The sequence below is a fragment of the Megalobrama amblycephala genome, linkage group LG15 (genome assembly GCF_018812025.1).
Source record: "Megalobrama amblycephala isolate DHTTF-2021 linkage group LG15, ASM1881202v1, whole genome shotgun sequence".
NCBI lineage: Eukaryota > Metazoa > Chordata > Actinopteri > Cypriniformes > Xenocyprididae > Megalobrama > Megalobrama amblycephala.
The window spans coordinates 20395073-20417285 of NC_063058.1; the positions used below are offsets into that span (position 1 = coordinate 20395073).

A 22213-nucleotide genomic window follows, 5' to 3' on the forward strand; every position below is an offset into this window, starting at 1 on the left:
AGGAGGAAATGGGCAGGCCAGAGAGAGAGAGAATGACTCATTTAGATGATCGAGACCCTACAGTTTAGGTCTCTGAGGACAGTTTGTGCTCCAGTGCCCCAGGGGTACACTAAGTAATGCCATTTCCCCAAATTCTCAATGTTTAACAACTGATGTACAGAAATCAGAGACAGAAGGGTGACAGAGGGCAAAACTACTGCATGTGGTCTATTTAAGACATCAAGAGTCATGACTAATCACTGCTAACCAGGTGTGTTTGTTGTTTCTGTTCATTTTAAAGGACCAGGATATCATAGCAAAGTCCCTTTAAGACAAGTCATTTCACTCGGCGGCCATCTTTGAAACGCCTCTCGGGCATCCTGGGCATCATGGAATCTCTTTGAATGGGGAAACATCAAATTCTCCAAAACTGTTTGCCAACCTTACGATTAAATTTCATATTTGAAATCACCAATGAAATCTAACAACAACCAGCTCATAAATTTAGTTTCTAAACGCTCGAATCATGACAAAAAATAACTATTTTTCAGGCTGGATCAAGCTAATGCGCATGCGCAGACCTAAATGCGCGTCTCTTCGGAGGCGCGCGTCTGACTGTTTCTATAGAAACCGGTGATTCTAACGGCCGCCGAAGTGACGCGAAGACTTTACCAGTCGGCGATTGGCTCTTATTTAGAAGGCGGGACTTATTCCGCCATATTGCGCGTTACACTTTCTCCCATTCAAAACAATACGAGTGACGCGTCTTGTGTTATTCTATAGTCTTTGATCATAGGCATGTATTTCTCAACTTACTTTGTTATGATATTAGCAATCATGCATTACTGCAGCTATTCAAACTCATAAAACAGTGTTGATTTAATTGTCTTGATAGCTCCAGGAGTTGCTTGATATATTAGTTGGGGAATAAAAGCTTACATGAGCTAAATGCTAAATGAGACAAACAAGCTGCAACATTAGTTGTGCTTGCTAATGCACTGAACATATGAACCGCTGCACACAAAAAGCAATGAAAGACAAGCATGTCTTTGTGCTGGATGTGGTATACACTAGTTATTTATAGATAGTCTTGCACTCTAAACTGAAGCCCATGTTAGTCTCACAGGATAAGCATCTTTAACCATGTTTGGTTAAGCAATGCCTCACCCGTGAGCAGCAACTCCATCCTGTTACACGTCATGGCACAAAAGCCTTCACATATTTATCTGGTCTGAGTTTTACGATCCTATGATTCAGCACACCTCTGGTTGGGGTTCCCCTGATCTGTGCATCTGGAGATTGGTGTGACGGCAGTAGAGGAGTGAATGGAGAGGGCGTGATTCACTGCATGCCAGTGTACAGCTGCTTCTACTGCTAAGGGCATGTTGTTCTTGATGTGATTTGAGGTTTTGGTGTAATTGCCAGCACTAATGCTAATTACACATCAAAAAGACGGGTTTAAGAATAACATAACATCTTGCTGCCTCCTTTGATGGTGTTTAATAAAATGACAGACATGCCATAAATTAATTCTTTCATCAGCTTTCAGAAGTTGTCCAAATAAGCTGTAGATGAGCAACTGATCTTTTATTGTGGTTTATTGTTTGACTTAAGTGGGTGCGTTGGCAGGAAGAGTGAGTGGGATGATTCAAGACTTGAACCCATATGAGCACCACAGCTCAACATATTGGAGCATATACAACCTTTAAAGGGTTAGTTCACCCAAAAATGAAAATTCTGTCATTAATTACTCACCCTCATGTCGTTCCACACCTGTAAGACCTTCGTTCATCTTCGGAACACAAATTAAGATATTTTTGATGAAATCCAAGAGGTATATGATGTCCATAGACAGCAATATAAGCACCACTTTCAAGGTCCAGAAAGGTACTAAAGACATTTAAAACAGTCTACTGTACATGACTGCAGTGGTTCAACCTTAATGTTATGAAGCGATGAGAATACTTTTTGTGCGCAAAAACAAAACAAAAATAATGACTTTATTTAACAATATCATCTCTTCTGTGTCATTCTCATACGTTGTTTACATTCAGTGCTTCCAGGTTCTACGTCAGAACTCATTATTGGCGTTCTGACCCAAATTTCATTTTTGGGTCAACTAATTCTTTTATAGGTGCCCTAGATTCAAAAATTGAATTTACCTCGGCATAGTTGAATAACAAGAGTTCAGTACATGGAAATGACATACAGTGAGTCTCAAACAAATACTATACTTACGCGATTAGACATGTTGCATGACGAACACTTTGTAAAGATCCATTTTGAGGGTTATATTAGCTGTGTGAACTTTGTTTATGCTGGTTAAGGCAAGCACGAGCTCTTGGGGAGTGGAGCACGAGATTTAAAGGGGCCGCACACCCTGAATCGGCGCATTTATAATGATAGGCAGTTAAAAAAATTTATAAAAAAAAAACTATGGGGTATTTTGAGCTGAAACGTCACAGACACATTCAGGGGACACTTAAGACTTATATTACATCTTTTAAAAACATGTTCTTCGGCACCTTTAAGCGATGACTCCAACACAAGCTAGGCTTTATATAACGAATAAGTAAGAGGTATTGTACAGTAAATAAAATAAAAAAAAATTAAATAAAAAATAAATAAATAAAATAAAATTATCGACCTAATGAGGAAGTAAAGTCCATTTAAAACTGTATTATATTTTTCACAGTATCAGCATTTCTTTACATGAAAATATATAGCTGCCTTCTATATTATTATATATATTGAGGTCTGTGGTATCAAAAAGGTTTTTTTTTAAAAAGCATTATCCTACTTAAAGGCACAATATGTACATTTTCACCACTAGAGGTCGCTTATTCAAAACAAAGGCATAGCTTAATGTTGCCTTGATTTTGCGGAATCATGGGAGGTGTTGTCTTCATGTCTACAGCTGGTGGAAAAGAACAGGACTCGGTCAGAAATCATGTTCATGTATGAGATTATTAAGGTTACTGTAGTATGAAGCAGAGCAGGGCATGGCATATTAAAACATGGTACTCGCTATAACTCAAGAAATCAAGATTTCAAGGTGCCCTCGAATGAAAAATTGAATTTATCTTGGCATAGTTAAATAACGAGAGTTCAGTACATGGAAATGACATACAGTGAGTCTCAAACTCCATTGTTTCCTCCTTATATAAATATCATTTGTTTAAAAGACCTCCGAAGAACAGGCGAATCTCAACATAACAATATTAGCTGTGTAAACTTTGTGTTTAGAATCTTTTTATTAGGGAATCCAACAATTCAACAATCATTATACATAGCTTTTCTGATTCCTCATTATAAACATAAGGAAGAAACAAACACAAAATAACAATATATAAAAAACAACAAAGCAAAACAATCCCCATACCACCCTAGGGACTTTTATCACATTAATGGGACAATCAATGCTATACAGTTGCTCAAGCTACGCTATCAAGGTAATGGAGAAGGGGAAACCAAATTTTATCAAATTGATCCAGCTTGTTTAACAGAGAAAAACGAATTCTTTCCAGATGTAATAACCTTATCATTTCATCAAACCACAATTTAACAGTAGGGGCTTTGGAGTTCTTCCAAAACTTTAGTATTAGTTTCTTTGCAATAATAAGCCCATAGGACAACAACTGTTGTTGAGATTTTTGAAAAGATGTGAGGTTATTTAAGATTCCAAATATCACCACAAGTGGATCAGGCTCTAATTCAACTTGTAACATTTCCGACAGAATTTGAAAAATATTAGTCCAAAATGGAATTAACTTGGAGCAGAGAGCATAACTATGCAGGAGAGTGGCTTCCTCTGTCTGACATTTATCACATATTGGGGAAACATCTGAAAAAAATCTATTCAGTTTTGTTTTAGAGTAGTGGAGTCGATGAATAATCTTAAACTGAATAAGGCAATGACGAGAGTTAACAGAGCATTTATGAATATTCTCTAATGCATTAACCCATAGCTCGTCACTAATCTCCCCCCTACTTCCTGCTCCCACTGTGATCTTATATACTGTGTAGAAGGTGAAGTTGTGGATAGTAGTGAGTTATACAGTAGAGAAATCAAGTGACGAACCCCATTTCCAAGCCTTAAGAGCTCATCAAGCTTCGCAGAAAGAGCCTCACTAAGACAAGGCAAATGCTTTCTTACATAATCCCTGAGCTGCAAATATCGGAAAAAATTGTTTTTATGCAAACCGTATTTGGCCTGTAGTTAACTAAAGGAGGCAAAAGAACCGTCAATAAACAGATCACCAATATTTTGAATGCCCAAGTCTCTCCACTTTGTGAAAGCAGAGTCCATGGTAGAAGGAGTAAATGAGGGGTTCCCTCCAATTGGTAAGAGGAAGGATAAGGACTTTATTGCAAATGTTGATCTAATCTGCTTCCAAATGCGAATAGTACTATGGATTATACAATTATTATTATAGGCCAGCTTAGCTATTTTTGTAGGGGACAAGATCACCGCCCCAATATCATACGGGCTACATGCTTCTCTTTCCATTTGGATCCAAGTGGAGTGTGTAAAGCTGTGATCTAACCACATTATGATAGTACAAAGAGCACAGCTGTGTAAACTTTGTTAAGGCACTGTTTAAGGCAAGCGCGAGCTCTGTGGGCGGAGAGCACGGGATTTAAAGGGGCCGCAGCATAAATCGGCGCGTTTATAATGATGCCCCAAAATAGGCAGTTAAAAAAATTTATTAAAAAAATCTATGGGGTATTTTGAGCTGAAACTTCATAGACACATTCAGGGGACACCTTAGACTTATATTACATCTTTTAAAAACATAATCTAGGGCACCTTTAAACAATAAGACTTACTTTGTTGAGCTATATAACGATGATTCATTTTCTGTAACGCGGGTATATGTCATTAATAGGTGACGCATGAACATGGTCTGTGTCCTGGTTAAAATTGCTTATTTCTCTGGATTTAAACATTCTTGGAAACATTTGGGATAATGTAAGTGCACAAGTCAACAAAATATATAACATTGTTCTAGTGGTTTTTGGATATTTTAATCCAAAAATCTTACATGTTGTGCCTTTAAAAAATATTTGACTGTTGAAATTATTTTATTATATGGGAAGAAAGAGACTGCAGAGTGATGCAAGAGAGATGAAACTATAGCACAGGTATGTGGTAAATCCTAATGTAATAATTCATGCACTATAGCTACAGGTATGAATAAGCGAATAAATCAAATGGAAAGCAGGTACTCTATCAGTGACTACAAAATTGTTTTAGCATCTTGCACAGCTCTTGTTGGTTTTGGCTAGGATGTAGATCCCACCCTGATGTGTATTCTGGCTCCACACATTTGTCCTGTCCGCACATAATAAAGCTTTATAGAAAACCCACAAGACAGCTCGTTATGTCATTGTAAACGGCTTCACCCAGCCTTACCTGGGTGGTTGCTCCGGCTCCTAAATGCTGACTTCCTGACACACAGGCTTCCATTACGGGTTTAAGATACGGTATATAAATCTTTTTAATGCATTTGGACATCATTGTCAGTCTGTACTGTAAAAGTTCTAGAGAGATTCATTTCATAAGCTATTTTTTTTCATCTGTTTGCACTTTAGAGCAAAAGCATTATGTTGGTCATAGTAGAGTCTATACTGCATTCAAACTGAGAATGAAAGAATGAAAACCATGAAGAGGGCAAATTGCCCAGGACCTGGAATCAGTCACAGATGTGTAAATTAGAATATGTTCTCCGTCTCTGTCATGTGGAAATGATTTGTGGACTCAACGATACCTTGTGGTAGGAAGACTGGACAGCGAAAGGGAGTCTGGGAAATGTGGAACATGCCCACTGTACCCAAAAGCGGTCTGTAACTTCTGTAGGTTTCTGTCACTTCATTGGTTTCAACCCACTTTCTGTTGTTACACTGTTGGTAGTATGTAAATAAACAATGTTTAGTCATTCTCTGTGTTCACTGGATTGAGAAATTCATGTATATTTTACAGACTTTTGACAGCTCCAGGGCTTTGGTGAAAACTATAGATTATACTTTACTGCATTTTTGTATCCCCACCCACGGACAGTTGGATCGACAGAGGGTTATTAACAACAGTTAATGTAAGCTTATCACTGAAAATTGTATTATACTTTGTTTACAATTTAAATAGCATTATGGTAACCAAGTAGGCGAAGTTGTCTGGACACTGAAAAAATGACCAAAAAAAGGTCTATCAAAAATATATCTTTAATATATCTTTCTTTACTTTGTAAAATTAAAGATTGTGTTCGTTGTCATATCGTTTTTCAAACTATATCATCATAGCTTTGCAGACTTTAGCCACTGCCTCCAACATGCTGGATCCTTTACTGGAAGTGAAAGTAACAATACAAGTCGACACTATTATAACTAAAAGTTTGCAAAGAAGTATTTCCTACTAAAGCAAGGCGTATCCAAGTGTATCCATAGTAGACTGGTGGGAGTGGCCTTGGACGCAATATGCCCAGTGCATTATGGATGTTGGAAGTTTTTTCCTACCTATTTGGCAAAAGGGAAGACAACAGCCTTTTTTTTCTCGGTTTTCTCCAATTTCAATTTATTTCCGCCTTTCTAATGCATAACCAGCTACATTTTATTAAAAGCCTATTTAAGATGAAGTATTCCTTTAAGATCAACAGAAAGTAGAAAATGAGTCTAAGAAAATGCCTTCTGCTTTTATTAACCTGTATACCAGCTATTTTGCATTTGGAAAATTCCTGAATTCTTCAATGTCTCCAATTGTTCCTCCTGACATTTTGTCGTAACATACAGAAATATATTTTCAAAAATATATTACAAAAAATATTCTTCTTTTACAGAGCTACAGAGATGCAGTAGGGGTTCAAAAGTTTCAGACAGGTATTTTTCATCAAAACTGATAAATAAACAGTGTAAATAAAGAAGTTTTCGTTATAGAATATGATATTATAAAATATTAATTTAACACATACATTTAAATTTATTACATATATAAATATAAATAAAATTAAACACTTTTGTTCAGATTTTGTTTGATTTAATGAAAGCTAATATTAAAAGTTATTATTTTGTAAAGTAAAGAAATATAATATTAATTTAATATAAATACATTTTAATGTATGTATATTATAATATTAATAAATTAATATAACCTTTTCACTCACAATTGTTATGCTGGTTATTTAAATTGTTCTTACATTGACCCCACTTAATTAAATATTTTCCTAAATGAAAGATTTCAGGGACCTAAATTTATGCAAACTCATGCATAAAATTTTAACCACTTAATTTTGGCCATAAAAAGGCACTTTAAATTGACTTTTCTACCAAAGAATTATAAGGACCAATTCTTGTCCACTGATTCCTTTATTAGCACAAATTTTATTTGTAAAACTGACAAAAGTGTTGAAAAATTGGTTGCATTTGATGAATGCAGTGAAAAGTGTTCAATTGAAATTCGATCAATTCACTAATTTGCCACTGGGGACACCAAAACTTTCTCACATCAAGTTATTCAAAAAGCCCAATGCAAATATAGGAAATTGCATACATATTGTCTTACGCGTAGGTGCAATACATCAACCCAGTGGTCACAGCACATCAGCCTTCTGTTGACAGATGTGACAGGTTGTAAGCAGGGGTTAAGAGGGTTCAGGAAAGCCGTATGCGTCTATCACCCAGAGAGCCCTCACATGAGGTCACTATTATAGGACTTTTTCAGTTTATGCACATATGGAGACTCTTTGGACTGGTGCAAAATCCTTGTTCCTCTGCCTCTGGAGGAGAGCCAAACCAAACTCGCCTGCAGCTCTGGTGGAAGCAGCCGTCAAACAAGTCCACTCACCTCTAGCCTGCTGGGCGGTTTCTGTCTGGCCCAGCACTCCACACATGTGATATGGAGAGAAGAACACAGAACAGGCTTTGTGACACCATCAACCTAATTGTTCCCACATCGATGCAAAGGTATTATAATATAAAATGGAAACCGGTGTCTTACAGAGAGACGACTTTAAAATCCTTAACAGATTTATCCGAGCAGGTTACCCGTCACGGATGTTGAAGTGCTCTCTGACCACCCTGAACCCCACTGTATTAAAATTCAACGGCTTCAACACTATGGAGTGAGTGAGACCTTAAAAATAAAATGAAGGAATAAGTTATCAATTTTAATTCATGTTTTAAAATGCAATTCAATTATTTTATAATATGCGCGAGTTGGACCCTGTCCAATGGCACCCTAAACACTCATGGTCTTCCTTCGAGTCTGCACTTTCATGTCTGTTGCAGAGACCGCTTCAGTGCGGGCTTGGCAAAAGTGTGCATTGAGGGTGCATGTTGACCGTAAAGGGGATCGCAAACACCTTTCTGAAACCTAAAATGACAAATGGAACACCCTATGGTCTCATGGATCTAACGGATACATGCACACGGCAGCCATTGTAAGTCCACAAGACAGTAATTGCATATGAATGTGCCATTTGGGACAGGGCCTTCATATGCACTCATATGACATCATGCGCATGCGTATTACATGTTCAGTCTCTGGGACCTATCGTACAATCGGCGCAATGTGACGCCATGTGCAACGCAAGTGTTTTTTGCTAGTTTCAGCCTGACGCAGTTATCATTTTCACGTTCTGCGCCACGTTGTTTAAAGGTGCCCTAGAACGTTTTTTAAAAAGATGTAATATAAGTCTAAGGTGTCCCCTGAATGTGTCTGTGAAGTTTCAGCTCAAAATACCCCATTTAACTGCCTATTTTGGGGCATCATTATAAATGAGCCGATTCAGGGTGTGTGGCCCTTTAAATCTCATGCACCACGCCCCAAGAGCTCGCGCATGCCTTAAACAACATAAAAAAAGTTCACACAGCTAATATAACCCTCAAAATGGATCTTTACAAAGTGTTCGTCATGCATGCGGCATGCATGCGTCAGATTATGTGAGTATTGTATACTGTTATAATGTTTACATTGATTCTGAATGAATTTAAGGCTATGCTCTGTGGCTAACGGCTAATGCTACACTGTTGGAGAGATTTATAAAGAATGAAGTTGTGTTTATGCATTATACAGACTGCAAGTGTTTAATAATGAAAATAGCGACGGCTCTTGTCTCCATGAATACAGTAATAAACGATGGTAACTTTAACCACATTTAACAGTACATTAGCAACATGCTAACGAAACATTTAGAAAGACAATTTACAAATATCACTAAAAATATCATGTTATCATGGATCATGTCAGTTATTATTGCTCCATCTGCCATTTTTCGCTATTGTTCTTGCTTGCTTACCTAGTCTGTTGATTCAGCTGTGCACAGATCCAGACGTTAATACTGGCTGCCCTTGTCTAATGCCTTTCATAATGTTGGGAACATGGGCTGGCATATGCAAATATTGGGGGCGTACATATTAATGATCCCGACTGTTACGTAACAGTCGGTGTTATGTTGAGATTCACCTGTTCTTCAGAGGTCTTTTAAACAAATGAGATTTATATAAGAAGGAGGAAACAATGGAGTTTGAGACTCACTGTATGTCTTTCCATGTACTGAACTCTTGTTATTTGACTATGCCAAGATAAATTCAATTTTTCATTCGAGGGCACCTTTAAACAGCAAATGCATTTGCGCCCATGGACGCGCTGGTCTGAAAACAAGGTGTGTTCAGGCACATTGTTGGTGCATTAAAATTTTAAAGCAACTGAAATAGTGCCGTTGACCAACTGAAACTTGGTCTGAAGTCAATGGCGCAATTTTTTTTTTTGTTATTTAAAGAGCGTGTTAGTAATATGCGCCTATATGTGGGTGCACAACACGTGTACATGCAAAATATTAAAAATAAAAGAAATACAATGTAAAAGATTATTATTGTGTGCATAAAGATAAAAATGCTAGGAATCCAGCTTGGCCCGTAGATGGTCTGCTCGTACGCTTTAACTTTGCACAAGAGCAAATCCGTTTCCTCGCTATAGAAGCGTTTATTTTTACCGCTTGCAAATTCCGCTATGTAAATATCGAATCCGCCATGGCGCAAGCGCAACTGGCTTTTAAAGGGAACGGAAGATGAGATTCTGATTGGTTTATAGCACATTACACCCAAAACACACCCATTACTTATTAAGAGAATTCCACTCGCCGGGCACGCCAACCATTTTTCCCGTCCTTAAACTAGCAAAAGTGGATTCGGACACGCCCTAAGCACACTTTCACCGTGCGCTTTAAACCATGCACTAATATCGTTAAAATATGGCCCTGTAAGAGCGAAGTGTTTACAAAGTGAGATCGCCAACTACTGGCCTGGCAGCATAATACAGCATTTTTAGTCATTTTCGCAGATTCGGGGATCATTTTAACAATGGTGTTGTCAGTACGTGAAAAAAAAAACAAAGGAAAAACTTTTCCATTTTTAGTACATCATTGTCGTGCAATCATACCCTAAAATTAGTTGAGGAAAAATACTTTGTATTTGAAAAAATCTTTATATTAATTGACTTTCTATTAATAAATTAATAAAAAAAAAAAAGTGCTTCAGTGTTGATTCATTCTTTTTCATGAATTGGAATGTGTGCAAAGAATTTTGGGTGATTGTTGGACGCGAAGGTATCCGTGGCATATGCACCCTTAATTTTCGCAAATTCTGTTTGTAGCCGCTAGTTGTGATAAAACACTGAATTACCAAGTTATCATATATTTAATACCAACAATGAACTGTTTTTTGTTTATATTGGTGAAGGCACTTGGGTCTTGGCAGATTGCTGTTCAGGAAACTCTTCAGGCACAATATGATTTTTGGCTTTGTCTTTACTGCATCAGTTTTCATTATTTCAGGGAATGTAAGCAAATATGCACTGTTTAACTGAAATTTGCCACTTCCTTAGCTCTGTTTAGCAGCTGTTTAGCAATGTGTTGGGCATACAATCAGAAAACATAAAAGCATGATTTATTTGAATAAAATTATCTCAAAAATGGCCAAAGACTAATAAATGCTATACATCAAGACAGAAAATTATATATGAAAAAAAAAATGTATACAGCACATATATGAAGCCCCTGCAGATGGCTTATAATTTATTATAAATTATATATAAATGATAATATTTTATGGAGAATAGAAAGTGGGAGATATTCAAATTTTAAATATTATTTCCATTTGTAAAGAAAATTAGTGGCAAAGTTGAATGTGTGGCAAAGATTGCCTTTCCTGGTAGTTGTTCCAGGGAAACTGGATCAAGAAACTGGAATGTTGTGGTCTTGGTAAGTTATAAGCCAAACAGCTGACAGAGAAAGTCTTGACTTTGAATTAGAGTGATCAGGACAGTTAAAATCTTTATAAATCCCACAATGTCTGATTTTTTCTCTCTTTCAGTTTGCACCCAAAAAGCTGTGTGAACCATCATGGATGAGGACTTTGATTTCGAGCGTCGCAGAGAGTTACGGAGACAAAAGCGAGAAGAAATGCAGCGGGAGGCAGAGAAGTAAGTTACACACGTTAATTGACACTCTGCCTTTACCTCTTTTTTTGAAACAATCGATTTCATTATTATCGTTCATCATTTTTAGATGATGCAATAAAATTCAGATCACTGTCATCCCGATGATGAGTTTAATACTACTTTAAGCCACAGAAGTGCTGTCTGTAATACTCTGGCCAAGTTGGAGAGGCCTGTGTCTGCATGATCCAAACAACAGTGCCTCTGCTCGCCTCTCTATTCCTTATAAAGGTTGACGTGCTTGTAAATGTCTTTCTATGTTTATGGTGCTTTGTTACAGTTGATGGGTCGGTTGAGTAAATCCAGATAATATCTGATTTTAGACAGACGCACATTGGATAGACATTTTTAAAACTGTGATGGTTTCTTTCGTACAAAGAATGGTTTGACTGGCAGACGGGACGTGCACTTGTTAGTTCAAACCTCAAAGTTTTACCAAAAAACCTAATATAAAGAAATTAGAAATGACATTTAAGAAAATAAAGCATATTTTTCTTTAATCATCATTGTTGTAATGCAAAATATTATTTTAAATCTTATTATCATTACTTTTATGAAAAAGTAATGATATATATATTATTCAATTTTTGGTAACACTTTACAGTAAGGTTCTATAAGTTAACATAAACCAGCAATAAAAAATACTTATTTATTAATCTTAGTTAATGTTCATTTCAACATTTAGCAAGCGATCAAAGAACGCTCCCTTTACAATCGCTGGAGCTGTCAATCAAACAGCGCAAATTTATCAATGACTGACTTCTGGAAAAACTCCCTTTTTAATAAACAAATCTCTTATTTACATTGTGTTTGCACTGTTAGTTATGATGAAAGCATTCGTTAGTGTGCAGAAATCAAGCTGCAATGACAAGATCACTGCTTTCATGCGCTCAACAACATGTCTGTGATCGGCTACAATGTTCATCACTGCAACCTTTCATGTAACGGGAGTCAATCTAAATATAATGCCATAGATAAATGTAATGCTATAATCAACACTTTTCACGATTAGTTAACCTTGAGAGCTGTAATAGTAAAAACCTGCTAAAAGTTTTCGAGAGAGTTCCACTGTTCCACATGTAATATTAGCTATTTCATATGCAAAGATGTTAGCCAATCACAAATGGGCGTTTACACTGAAGTCTCACAAACAGAGCGTTCAAATCAGAGGGCTAAAATCAGGGTAGGAAAAATGCCTTTTATTTCTAAATTATGACAATTTTTGAAGTAAAAATCATACTAACATTATAGGTGCACCCCAGGAAATATAATAAAACAATGCAGTTCATGACCCCTTTAATGGACCTGAGCTAACGTAAACTAACAATGAAGAGATGTATTTTTATTAACTAACATTAACAAAGATTAATAAATACTGTAACAAATGTATTGCTCATTGAAGTTAATGTTAGGTAATGCATTAATTAACGTTACTATTGGGACCTTATTGTAAGGTGTTACCATCATTTTCCAATGAGAATCACCTTTAAGAATAATGGCAAATCCAAAAAAAGTAAAACTTCCAGATGTGCTTAATGGTGCAATATGTAATATTTTCTGTCCGCTAGAGGTCACTAGAGGCCTATTCAAAACAAAGGCGTAGCTTGATGATGCCAAGTATGAGCGCGGAATCCTGGGACATGTGGTCTTCACCTCACAGCCGGTGGAAAAGAATCAGGATAGGACTCGGGAAGAAATCATGTTCATGGATGCGATTATCAACGTTACTGTACTATGAAGCAGAGCATGACCAAGTTTTGTGGGAGCTCAACGAGGCCGCTGGAGCGATTGTTAATGAGAGATGAATGCAACACACGCCGAGAGCAGCGGAACTTTTATTATGCCAGCGACGCCGGCGCTGCTTCCGCTTTTCCGGTTTTTCTGTTTATCATATTAAATACATTTGAGTGTGTTGAAAATGTTATAACGTGCGTTCGCTCGACGGCTGCTGGGAGACACTTGTTACACACTGCAGTAAGATAGATTGATTTTAGAATATCATATTAAATGCTGGATAGCTTGTGTTGATAAATGACATGCAATTAATTTTAAAACGTATTGTATGATGGAGAAAATGCTGTATTACTGTTACTAAAAATAAAGCTGCATCTGATTATGCTATGTTAGCTACTTGACAAAATAGTGTTTTTCTCTGAGGCGTGGTAAAGTATGGTACTCGCTGTAAATCAAGGAAATTAGATTTAAACAATAAGACTAAATGTGTTGAGCTATATAACAATAATTAGTTTTCTGTCTATAAATATATCAAAACAGTTGTTCCCTTTCTTGAGACTCATCCATCTCAATAAAGATTTTCTCCGGGTCATTCCAGCACATATGCATCGAACAGTTTCTGAGGCCAGACTGAAATATTAAAACATGTAAATATTAAAGCGTCTTTGGTGTTTTTAATGGTTTCTACAAAAAAAACTGGAAACCGAGGGTAACGCAGGTATGACGCAATTAACAGGCGACTCCTCACACGTCCCGGAGCTTTGGTTAAAATTGCAATTTTCTCTCAATTTACAAATAGTTGGAAACATTTGGGATATTGTAAGTACTCAAGTGAACAAAATATGTAACACTTGGCCTAGGGGTTTTTGGATATTTGACTGCAAAATTCTTACATATTGCACCTTTAATGTGACAAGAAAATAATTTTACAATGCGAAACATTTTTTTTGTCATAAAATAGGCTTCATTTTAATTTTCTTTATGAAAAATATTATTTTTTTATAATTAATTGTATAATTATTTCTGAACGGTGACCTGTGAATTTTGTAAAACTGACCTACTTTTCTGTGCAAGATTTTACATGTTGATGATTTCATGTTGCTTGAAGTGTAAACAATGCAACTAACTAAGGAAGAGAAAAGAGAAATAGCATGCTATTGCATTCCTGGTCTTTTGTGCACAATAAATGTCAATTATTCTGTGTTTACACTGGGTTTGTTTAAACCAGATTAGATTTATTCATGTGTGTCTGTTTTTATACAAGCCTTCTGTGGAAATTTTTATTTCAGGAACCACTTAAATTGCTATCCAGCATCAAACATCAATGTTCTTGTGTAATATGAAAAGTATGGATATTTAAAATGGTCATTTAAGGCCTGCAAAACTTTTTTTCTCTTCATATTAATTCTTGAAATACATAAAAAGTTTGTATTAGAATGGGTAATGTGCGCTGTGGGCTTGGCAGGCCAGGTTTGTTCAGAGTGTTTATAGTTCAAGATGACTTGGCCCACTCAAAGACTGAAAACTGCAGTTTCTCCATCCCTCTATAACTCCCACTGTCCAGAGCTCCATTTAAGGACTGATCCGCAGATGTGTACTATTGGAGATGACAGATGCTTAACTGCTCTTTGTGAGAGGTAATACTCATTCCAGAGAACAGATGACAGCATAGCGTTACACATGACTGTCAGCACATTTGATCATATTTTAGCATAGCTTGGAATGCAGATGAACAGTTTTGTATTGTTTGTGTAATTGTGGTTAATGGACGGTGTCCTTGGCAAGTCTGCGGAAGATGCTCTAATCATAACATACACTGTTAGTCTTACACTTTCCATGTTTTCTGCAATTGCAATATTTAGGGTCTAGAAGATTACAGTGTTAACATTGAGTTTTTTTTCTTTTTATACAAAAGTCTTTGAGATAAATATTCAGATTAAGAAGGATAAGACTCCCTATTGATTCATTTTAATTTATTAAAAATACATGAAAAATAAATTTCCTATAGAAAGACTGACACTTCTACGGAAGAGGATTAGGGCCAAGCAATAATAAAAAAATAAAACCATCTCAAGATTAAAGTTGTTAAATTTCGAGAAAAAACTCGTTAAATTTCGAGAAAAAAAGTCGAAATAAAATGTTGAGAATAAACTCGTTAAATTACAAGAAAAAACTCGTTAAATTACGAGAACAAATTCGTTAAATTATGAGAACAAATTCGTAATTTAACTAATTTGTTCTCGTAATTTAAAGACTTTTTTCTCATAATTTAATGAGTTTATTCTCAACATTTTATCTCGACTTTTTTCTTGAAATTTAACGACTTTTTTCTCATAATTTAACAAATTTGTTCTCGTAATTTAACAACTTTTTTCTCGTAATTTAATGATTTTATTCTCAACATTTTATCTCGACTTTTTTCTCGAAATTTAACAACGTTTTTCTCGTAATTTAATGAGTTTATTCTCAACATTTTATCTCGACTTTTTTCTCGAAATTTAACGAGTTTTTTCTCAACATTTAACTCGACTTTTTTCTTGAAATTTAACGAGTTTTTTCTCGTAATTTAACGAGTTTATTCTCAACATTTTATCTCGACTTTTTTCTTGAAATTTAACGAGTTTTTTCTCGTAATTTAACGAGTTTATTCTCAACATTTTATCTCGACTTTTTTCTTGAAATTTAACAAGTTTTTTCTCGTAATTTAACGAGTTTAATCTCAACATTTTATTTAGACTTTTTTCTCGAAATTTAACAACTTTAATCTTGAGATGGTTTTATTTTTTTATTATTGCTTGGCCCTAATCCTCTTCTGTACACTTTTTCTATGATAAGCATGTTTTTAATTTCTTAAAATTAATTTGGATATTTTTTGATAGCATAAAATCAAAAATCACAGCTGTGCTGATATCATAATGTATAAAAAAAGCCTCATTAAAATAATGAAAGTCTTGAAAAGACATTTTTAAGAGTAATATTTTATTATTATTATATTTTATAATTTATTTTATATATATATATATATATATATATATATATATATATATTTCTTTCTAAAGCTACTTTTTGTAATGTCTATTTGATGCTTTTCTCATTTAACACAATAATGACTTTAAATTATCTTTTAAGGGGTAATTTCAAAAACAAATTTGATGTGCAATTAATTTGCGATTAATTTGATTAATCAGCACATTGTGTAAAAAATTTTAATCGCTTGACAGCCCTAATTATATACTTATTAAATACTTTTTACCTAGAAAAATATATTTGGAAACATTCCTTTGCTAAAAAAAAATACAAAAAATGGTTAAAACCATATAAAATATATATATTCTCTTATTTGTCTTTGACCTGGTGTTCACAGCATATTAAACTATGAGAAAGTAGATTGACAAAAAAAAATCACTTTTAAGTTTCATCAATCTGGTCTAAAAAGGAAATCAAACCTTTGCTAAAAATCACTTTCAAATCCAGTCGATACCCAAGCCAAATCCACCACGCCTTACTTAATAAAAGCCTTTCATCTGGAGAAATGATGAATTGTGACACTTTCTCCTTTTTCTGTGTGCATGTTAAACTCTGAGTGAGGGCAGTATATTTCTCTTCTGTGTAATCCTTCACTTCTGCTGCACAATGTCATATTTCAGTCTGGCCTCAGAAACTGTTCGATGCATATGTGCTGGAATGACCCGGAGAAAATCTTTATTGAGATGGATGAGTCTCAAGAAAGAAACCTCAAGGCATTTCTACCACATCCACTGGCTTTGTAGTGGAGAAAACAAACTTTATTGGAATCATATCTGGAAAAGAAATATTCTTGATGGAAATTATTGATGCTAAAGAATCTAAACTCCCCCAAATCCCAGCTGCCTGTCATGGTTTCCAGTTCAAAACAGCAACGGAGAGAACACGCATATTTATGTCAAAGGACGTGATCACGGCACCACCAATAAATCCATTGTGCTTGATTAAACAGCTCACAGATGCGTCAGCATATTTTCTGAATGTGTTTGTTCACTTCATTACCACTTCAGAACAATGCCGCCATCATAATTCTGTCCAGTTTAATTTTCAAACATCCAAGTATCTGTCAAAGAAATGGTATGTGGCGTCTAATTCAGTTACAGTTTTCAGCATGTGAATTATAAGGATTAATTTTTCATTTACTTTGTGCCACAATGCCAGCGTCTGAAAAGAATTTCATGTTATTGTATCAGTTCTTTGACATAACACTTTACAAATCATTCACTGATGCATATTTAGATGATGCATAAGGGTGATGTTTTTTCATAGTACATTTTAAAATGACTTGTATTTTGTTCTTAGAAATAACTTTAACAATGTTGTATTGTAAACTTGTTGAATGTAATATAGATTTTCACTGTAAATTATATTTTTTCTTTTTTTAAAAAATGTAAAATATTTCAAACTAATATTGAAATATTATAAATTATAAATAAAACAGAACATAAAATTTATTTTAATTTTAATGTCCTGTTAAATATATTTTTTATTTCTATTTATTTTAATTTTAAATTTATATTATTTTTATACAATTTTTACATTCTTTTACCTTTAAAACTATGGATTTCGTTACAGTATAATATTCATAAATTGAATATGTAGCTGTATGATGTCTTGTTATTAGGCAGAAGCATCTTGTGATCATTACAGATTGACTGTACATGATAATTGTCACGAACTGCTCCGAGACGCAGCTTTTATTGGGGCATTCCAGATTTGTAATCCATATAACAGGCAAGGGTCAAAACCACTGGGCAAACAATACAAACAATGACAGAGTACAAGACACAGGCAAACAGGGAAATCCAGGGATACAAGCAGAAGATCAAAACCATGAGATGGAAAACCAGAAATAATGCTCAGAAATGCAGTGTGACATATACAAGACTTCGCAATGATGAGTTAAATTTCCTATAATTGTCTGCCTGGACTCATCAACACTCATTGCATTCAGCTGTTGCTCATTAGCCTCGTTAACTCTATCTATATAAACCCAGTTAAAGGGTTAGTTCACCCAAAAATGAAAATCCTGTCATTAAGTACTCACCCTCATGTCGTTCTACACCCGTAAGACCTTCATCTTCAGAACACAAATTAAGATATTTTTGATAAAATCCGATGGCTCAGTGAGGCCTCTATTGGCAGCAAGATAATTAACACTTTCAGATTCTAAGAAAGCTACTAAAAACATCTTTAAAACAGTTCATGTGACTACAGTGGTTTAACTTTAATATTATGAAGCGACGAGAATACATTTGTGTGCCAAAAAAACAAAATAATGACTTTATTCAACAATATCTAGTGATAGGCAATTTCAAAACACTGCTTTATGAAGCTTCGAAGCTTTATGAATCTTTTGCTTTGAATCAGTGGTTCGGAGCGTGTATCAAACTGCCGAGTCACGCCCGTGGCACGCCAGTGGTGCACCATTGAAATTTCGAAACACATGTGACGTAACGAAGCCTCGTTTACTGAAATCACGTGACTTTGGCAGTTTGATACGCGCTCCGAACCACTATAGATATTGTTGAATAAAGTCGTTATTTTGTTTGTATTTTGTATTTTCGTCGCTTCGTAACATTAAGGTTGAACTACTGTAGTCACATGAACTGTTTTAAATACACAGGCCTCACTGAGCCATCAGATTTTATGGAATATATCTTAATTTGTGTTCTGAAGATGAACGAAGGTCTTTAATTTAATTGATTAATTAATGACAGAATTTTTGGGTGAACTAACCCTTTAACCCTTTTTATATAGGCAGAGTTAACAAGGCTAATGAGCAACAGCTGAATGCAATGAGTGTTGATGAGTACATGCAGAGAATTGTGGGAAATGTAGTTTATGAGGGAATGATTTGGAGCGCCCTCTGGTGGCTATCAAGGGCTCTCCATCTGGTGATTGTGACCAGTGTTGCCAAGAATTGGGCTACTTTAACACTGTTTCCGCGTGTTGTTTTTCATTTCCGTGGGTTGAAGCGACCCCATATAACATGATATTTAGCCCCTGGAATGGGGGGAACCCCGACAAAAATGTGGATTTTACCCCCGGGAACGCGATTTTTACTGGCAGACACCCACCCCCCGAAATGCGATTGGGCTAGTTTTGGGCTAGTTTGGAGTAGCAATTGTGCGGGTTTTGTTGTGAATGCCTGGCAATCCTGATTGTGACAATAATAAATGAACATGAAATATTATGTGAAATGAAAGAGACCACAGAGTGATATGAGGGACATTAAACTAGCACTGCTATGTATTTTTGACCAGTATATTGCAGAACCCAATTGCACCAACAGTCACTACGATCTCTTAGGTTTATGATGCTGTTGGGAAATGCAGCCCTGGTTATCTTTTAAAGGGTTGTCAATACAATGTGCCGAGTCTCTCTGCAGCAGGTAAAGGAAACTCCACAGACTTTGGAATGTTTTGATTGCTGCTTTTATTCCAGGATTCGGCCATAATATTTCAGTATCTGTCAGGAGTGTGAGTTTTCTCCCTCCATCTCTCCTTGCATTTCATCTGCAGCACTGGAGGTCTGAAAGCTATTGTATTCATCCAGAGACACTTCTTACAGAAGATGTACTGTATTCTTCCAAGAAAATCACAGATACTCCATCTGACTGTCTTCTTGGATGACCTTTTTCAAATGGAACTCCCTGAGAGGACTGGATTGTTTCGGATTTCCGCTTTTGGTCTCGAGAAGGAGAAACAAAATTGCGGTCCCTGTTATGGCTTTCTCTCTAGCATCTACAACATCTGCAAATGATTGGGAAGGGAAGTGAAGAGGAGAAGGGGAAAAAATAAAACCCATCCTCCATCAATTGGTCATTTCAAGTGCTCTCACTGCCTTATAAACACCAACATGCCATGGCAAACTCAAGCCAGGCTGGAATCACTCAACTTCAGCTGCAAGAGGGAGAATTTGAGCCCGACATTGTGGGTGCAACATCTGAGACCGACAATGAGGCAACTCTGAGGGGAAAAAGCATATTTGGCATCTAAGTTTACAATCTGGCTAATTTACCATGACGCTAGGATGCTAACAAAGCTTTCCCCTCAGATTGCAGTCCAAACCCCTCTCTGTATACTCCCATGCCTCAAAGATTTCATTACAGCTGAGGTTTTCGGGTCTGACCGGTATCTTAAGCAAGCTGGTAAACCAAACATAAATAAACGCAAGAAGCTGTTTATATGAATCTCAGGGTCTTAAAAATTGTACAACAAACATTTGTATTGGCATTTCATTGCCATGTTTTTTGACATGTAACATGGATACCACTTAAATGCTGTACATGAATATAATAAATATTGTATATTGAAGCACATTTAGAGAATGAAGGCCATGAATTAAAGGTGTCATCGAACGTTTTTTTACAAGATGTAACATAAGTCTAAGGTGTCCCCTGAATGTGTCTGTGAAGTTTTAGCTCAAAATACCCCATAGATTTTTTTTAATAAATTTTTTTTAACTGCCTATTTTGGGGCATCATTAACTATGCACCGATTCATGCTGCGGCCCCTTTAAATCGCGCACTCCCTGCCCCCTCTGAGCTGTCGACTATAATACAGTCAATTTACAAAGTTCACATAGCTAATATAACCCTCAAATGGATCTTTACAAGATGTTCGTCATTCATGCTGCTTGCATACATCGATTCCTGTAAGTATAGTATTTATTTGGATGTTTACATTTGATTCTGAATGAGTTTGATGGTGCTCCGTGGCTAAAGCTAACATTACACACTGTTGGAGAGATTTATAAAGAATGAAGTTGTGTTTATGAATTATACAGACTGCAAGTGTTTAAAAAATGAAAATAGCGACGGCTCTTGTCTCCGTGAATACAGTAAGAAACGATGGTAACTTTAACCACATTTAACAGTACATTAGCAACATGCTAACGAAACATTTAGAAAGACAATTTACAAATATCACTAAAAATATCATGTAATCATGGATCATGTCAGTTATTATCGCTCCATCTGCCATTTTTCACTATTGTTCTTGCTTGCTTACCTAGTCTGATGATTCAGCTGTGCACAGATCCAGACGTTAATACTGGCTGCCCTTGTGTAATGCCTTGAACATGGGCTGGCATATGCAAATACTGGGGGCGTACATATTAATGATCCCGACTGTTACGTAACAGTTGGTGTTATGTTGAGATTCGCCTGCTCTTTGGAGGTCTTTTAAACAAATGAGATTTATATAAGAAGGAGGAAACAATGGAGTTTAAGACTCACTGTATGTCTTTTCCATGTACTGAACTCTTGTTATTCAACTATGCCAATATAAATTCAATATTTAATTCTAGGGCACCTTTAAAAGTTACAAGTGGCATTTCCATGGTAATACAGGGACTTCTGGAAACATTTTACTAGTTTTTTATTTATTTATTTTATTTTATTTTTATAATCAATTACAAAATGACTCTTATTTTGTATTTACAAAATTTGTAACAGTAATTTATTGTACAAGTACATATATTGTCTTGTTGAAGATAATATAGATTTTCACCTTAAATTATATGCTAATTTATACTTTTTACTTTAAAAAATATTTAATTTTTTTCAGTAATATAAAATATTATAGATAAACAACCACACTAAGCATGGCCAATGTTTCAAATAAATAACAAAAAATTTAAATAATACATTTTAATGTATATTAAATAATAAAATGATTAAATTTAAATAATTTAATAGTAATACTTTTTAACTAGATTTTCTGTGCTATTTATCCACATATGACTCAAAAAAGAATTTCTATTCTTTTAGCTTAAAAATCTGATCATATTATTTAGTAGACTCCGTGTAGATTCAAGCTCACATTTGGTTGTATAATCATTATTGACTCTTTGGGGTGATGTTTATTTCCCACATGCTCTTTCAGTGCAGAGCCAAGAAGCAATCATATATCTGTCACTATTGTCTGTCTGCATTCATACTGAAGAATGAGAGTCGTAACTTACATGTCCGTGTCCCACCGC

At 35.5% G+C, this 22213-nt stretch overlaps 1 protein-coding gene across 2 annotated transcripts in view; it reads left to right on the plus strand.

The window, feature by feature from the left end:
* cald1b (caldesmon 1b) overlaps positions 1-22213 on the plus strand; it is a 44686-nt gene that overhangs the window by 10080 nt on the left and 12393 nt on the right. For both annotated transcript variants that reach the window (XM_048157788.1, XM_048157791.1), the window contains exon 3: positions 11344-11452. In XM_048157788.1, coding sequence (XP_048013745.1) covers positions 11373-11452 — 80 coding nt within the window. In that variant the 5' untranslated portion in view covers positions 11344-11372. The remainder of the gene's footprint in view (positions 1-11343; positions 11453-22213) is intronic.